Source organism: Chrysochloris asiatica, unplaced genomic scaffold, assembly GCF_000296735.1.
Source record: "Chrysochloris asiatica unplaced genomic scaffold, ChrAsi1.0 scaffold00326, whole genome shotgun sequence".
NCBI lineage: Eukaryota > Metazoa > Chordata > Mammalia > Afrosoricida > Chrysochloridae > Chrysochloris > Chrysochloris asiatica.
The window spans coordinates 2,781,564-2,785,400 of NW_006408844.1; the positions used below are offsets into that span (position 1 = coordinate 2,781,564).

At 48.8% G+C, this 3,837-nt stretch overlaps 1 protein-coding gene across 1 annotated transcript in view; it reads right to left on the bottom strand.

Annotated features, from left to right (window-relative positions):
• Positions 1 to 1,321: 1,321 nt before the first annotated feature.
• WNT11 (wingless-type MMTV integration site family, member 11) overlaps positions 1,322 to 3,837 on the bottom strand; it is a 42,604-nt gene continuing 40,088 nt past the window's right edge. The window contains exon 5 of the mRNA XM_006875427.1: positions 1,322 to 1,534. Coding sequence (XP_006875489.1) covers positions 1,360 to 1,534 — 175 coding nt within the window. The 3' untranslated portion in view covers positions 1,322 to 1,359. The remainder of the gene's footprint in view (positions 1,535 to 3,837) is intronic.

The window sequence follows — 3,837 nt, forward strand, 5'->3', positions numbered from 1 at the left end:
CTCAGTATTTCCACTGGGAGCCTCACAGCATCCATCACCATGTGTTCAAATCTGAGTCCAACTCCACCCTTAGAAAACGCTCCACCTTCATCTCTGCAGACAGCCCTTCCACATGCTCTGGCCAAAAGCCTTGCAGTCCTTCTGGATCCCCCTTCCCTCTCACCCCACATCCAAGAGAACAAATCCTGCTGGGTCAACCTTCCGAACAACAAGAACCTAACTGGTTTTCACCACTTGCACCACGGCCAGTGCAGGCACAGGGAGAGCTTTTCCCAGCCACCCACCTTCTTTATCATCACCCCTATTTTACAAATGGGGAAACAGACCTGAGAAGGCAGAAAGCCTACAGCCTGGGTCTGCCACTTCCTGAGGTCTGTGTGCCCTGTCTGGAGAGAGGGGATTGGGGGTGGTGGGGGGTCCTCTGGAAGCTGGTTTAGCAGGTCAGACAGCATGACCGGGCTCTGCATGTGTGTCCCTGAGGAACAAAGAATCTGCCAGCTGGGTTTATGTTTGAAGACTTCTGTCCTCGCCCCTGACCAAGAGATCTTACAGGAGACTAGGGTGGGGTGGGAGTAGGGGTGGGGGGGAGCAGAGAGGCACATCCATAGTCCTCCAGGGCCTTCTTCCCGCCAGCCCCAGGATCTTCTGAGTTCACTTGAGGAGGCCAGAAACTGCAGGGGTGGGCTGGGGTTTTCTCAGCATTTATTTCTTACAGCTGTTTTAAAAAGCTTGTTTAAAATATAGATCATTATATATATTTATATATATATATATTTATATATAATATATAAAGAGGAATTGAGGCAAGCCACCCCAAAGAAAAAGCTATGTTTTATAAATATTTCTGTAGCTCCCACATCCCAGAGGAAAAACAACCAAAAACACAACAACAAAAAAACATTTACAACCCAAGCTAGTGGTTCCATGTGGTGGGGCCCAGCAGGCGCAGACCCAGGGGTGGGTGGATAGATAGGTGCTCTGGCAACCAGTGAGGGAGAAGGGCGCTTGGGGGCTGGGCCTGCAAAACACTCCTTGAGAAGTTGGTCTCTCTGGCCGTGAAAGGTCAAGTCCATACCAGTCTCCGCCAAACTAATGCCACCGGCTTCTTAAACCAGCCTGGAAGGCAGCTGTGTGGACACTCCTGCCTTTGGACTCAGCTGCCACGTTATTTTTAATCTTGTTAATTTCCTTTGAAGTCCTAGCCCTCCGGTCTGCTTCTCCTGGTGGCTTCCAAGGCGCCGCCTGCACCCCTATCTGGAGTTTAAAAGCAAGAATCTAGGTCTCTCCAGGCCTTGTCCGGTCCACCAAGGATTTCCCGGGGGAGTCCGTGTTCCTGTGCTGGGGAGTAGGTCTGGGGCCTCACTTGCAGACGTAGCGCTCCACCGTGCGCTCACACTTCCGGCAGGTGACGTAGCAGCACCAGTGGTACTTGCAATGGCAGCGCTCGACCACGCGGTCTGTGTAGGGGTTGTAGCCTCGCCCACAGCACATGAGGTCACAGCTGTCACTACCGTTAGAAGTCTTGTTGCATTGCCTGGGGAGGGGGAAGGATGTGGTGAGCCCCCACATTTCTCAGCCTTCCCCAGTCATGGGCCTAGGCTCAGTTCCCCAGGGCGTTGTGGTTTTAAATCATGAGTTTCTCTAAGGGCATTGTGGTCAATTTCAGCTCATAACAACCCCAAAGAGTAGAACTGCCCCATAGGGTTTTCTTGGCTATAATTTTTAGAGGTAAATCAGCACACCTTTCTCCCTCAGTTGCTGGTGGGTTCAAACTGCCTACCTTTTGGTTAGCAGTCTCGAACTTAACCATAGGAAACAAAGTAAGCATTTGACCTGTATGTAGAGGGAACAATTGGCTGTCACCTACTCAGCTCCTATGCATCAAGCATTTCCCTCAAGGACTCTATCTATTGTAGGTGCAAAGTGTCCTTGGGTGGGTGGAACTATTATGCCCATTATACAGATGGGAAAATGGGCTCTGAGAAGGGCAGAGGCCTGCTCAAGGTCTCACAGGTAGTCTGTGGAGAAGCAGGGTTTAAACTCAAAGGTACTGAAACTAAGTCCTTTGCTCCCTGTCTCTCCCATTTCAAAGGTCACCAAACCATGAGCCTGCCACGAACTGTATTTCTTCCTGAATCCTTCTTATGGGAAAAGAAGACATTGAAGATCCCTATAAAATTCAAGTATCCTTCTATTGCTATCAGTTCTTCAGTCTAGTGAAAACCATCTGCTCAGATTAGCAATCCCTTTAGCAGGGCTGAAGGGTAAATTCAGAGAAGGGGTGTTTTACTGGGATGAAGTTGGGGATGGAACAGCAGTGCCCTGGAGCAGGGACACACAGTAAACATGTGCCCACAGCTGTGTGGACTGAGGAGTCCCAAAATGCCAGAGACGGGAAAGTCCAACCAAAAAAGCCCTCTTGCTGTAGAGTCCATTCTGACTCATAGGAACCCTAAAGGACAGGGCAGAACTGCCCCACAGGGCTTCCAAGGCTGTCATCTTTAGTGAACTAGATCGCCAAACTTTCCGTTTTCAGCTGAGTTCTTAACACTATGCCATCAAGGCTCCTCAGGAAAGCCCTGGAGATGATCGATTTCAGCTTCATGTTTATTGATGAGAAAACTAAGACTCAGAATGTGGGGATTCATGATGGCTTTCTGGAGGAGCAGGAGTAATCTAGGGTATTCCCAACACACGGAGCAGGGAACTAACCTACGAACAGTGATGGAACAGATGGAAGGGGTAGGGCTGGAGGCAGGGAGGCCAAGGAGGCGCCTAGGGCAGCAGCCTGTACTGAGTAGGGTCCATGTGGTGGGAAGGAGGGGACCATACATATGCAGGGACTGCAAACAGTTCCTGGGTAGAATGCAAGAGGCAGCAGGAAGAACACATGCCTCAAAACCAGACAGATCTGGGTTCAAAATCCAACTTCCCCATTCACTGGTTATGTGACTTCAGACCAATCACTTAACCTTCCTGGACTTCAGTGCGATCCCTCGATGCCTCTTAGCTTTCCTCCGTGTTATACTGCAGGACTGACTGACCACTCCACCTTTAGTGGCAGGAAGGGGCAGAGTTCCAGTTTTACATCTGGACCCCCCGCATGCAGTATCTGGAACCCAGGCCTCCAACCTCAGAGACAGATAGAAGTGGGGATTGGGAAGGGTGGGGCCTAGAGGAAGGGCCACTGGGATGCCTGACTTGCAAGAAATGGGGTGAGAGGTGGGAAGACCGGGGCCTCCAGAAACAACATGACAAGTGTGGCTTGGGGCTTTATAAGGGGAACACTAATACTAGTAAGTTACTTTAGAATCATTTGGGATCAAAAGGGTAGCATTCATCCAAGGACAAAGTTCAGAAGGGTTAGGAAGGAAAGAGGAATGGGAACAGGAAACACAGGGAGGAAGTGGGATAAGTGACATTACATTGAGGGGATTTTGATCAATGAGATGAAACACAATATGTATTAACAGTTGAATGGAAAACTGATCAGGCTCTGTAAACCTTCACCCAATTCATAATAACAAGTTTTTTTTAAAAACCCCAAAGACTCAGCAAAAAAAAACTACTGGAACTCATTGGAAGATTCAATGAAATGGCAGGGTATGAGGTCAACATACAAAAATCAGTTGGGTCCAGCTGATAAGAAGAGAGGGCATATGCACAAGAACATCCACACTTGCAGATAATACCCACTTGACCTGGCTTCATTGACTGGATGATCAGAGCTCAAACAGAAGAAGAAAGAAAGAAGAGGACAAAAAAAGAGTAACCTGATACAATTTGATGAACTTGACCTACACCTATGGATGCAGTAGCTCAAAAGAGGGAACAAAT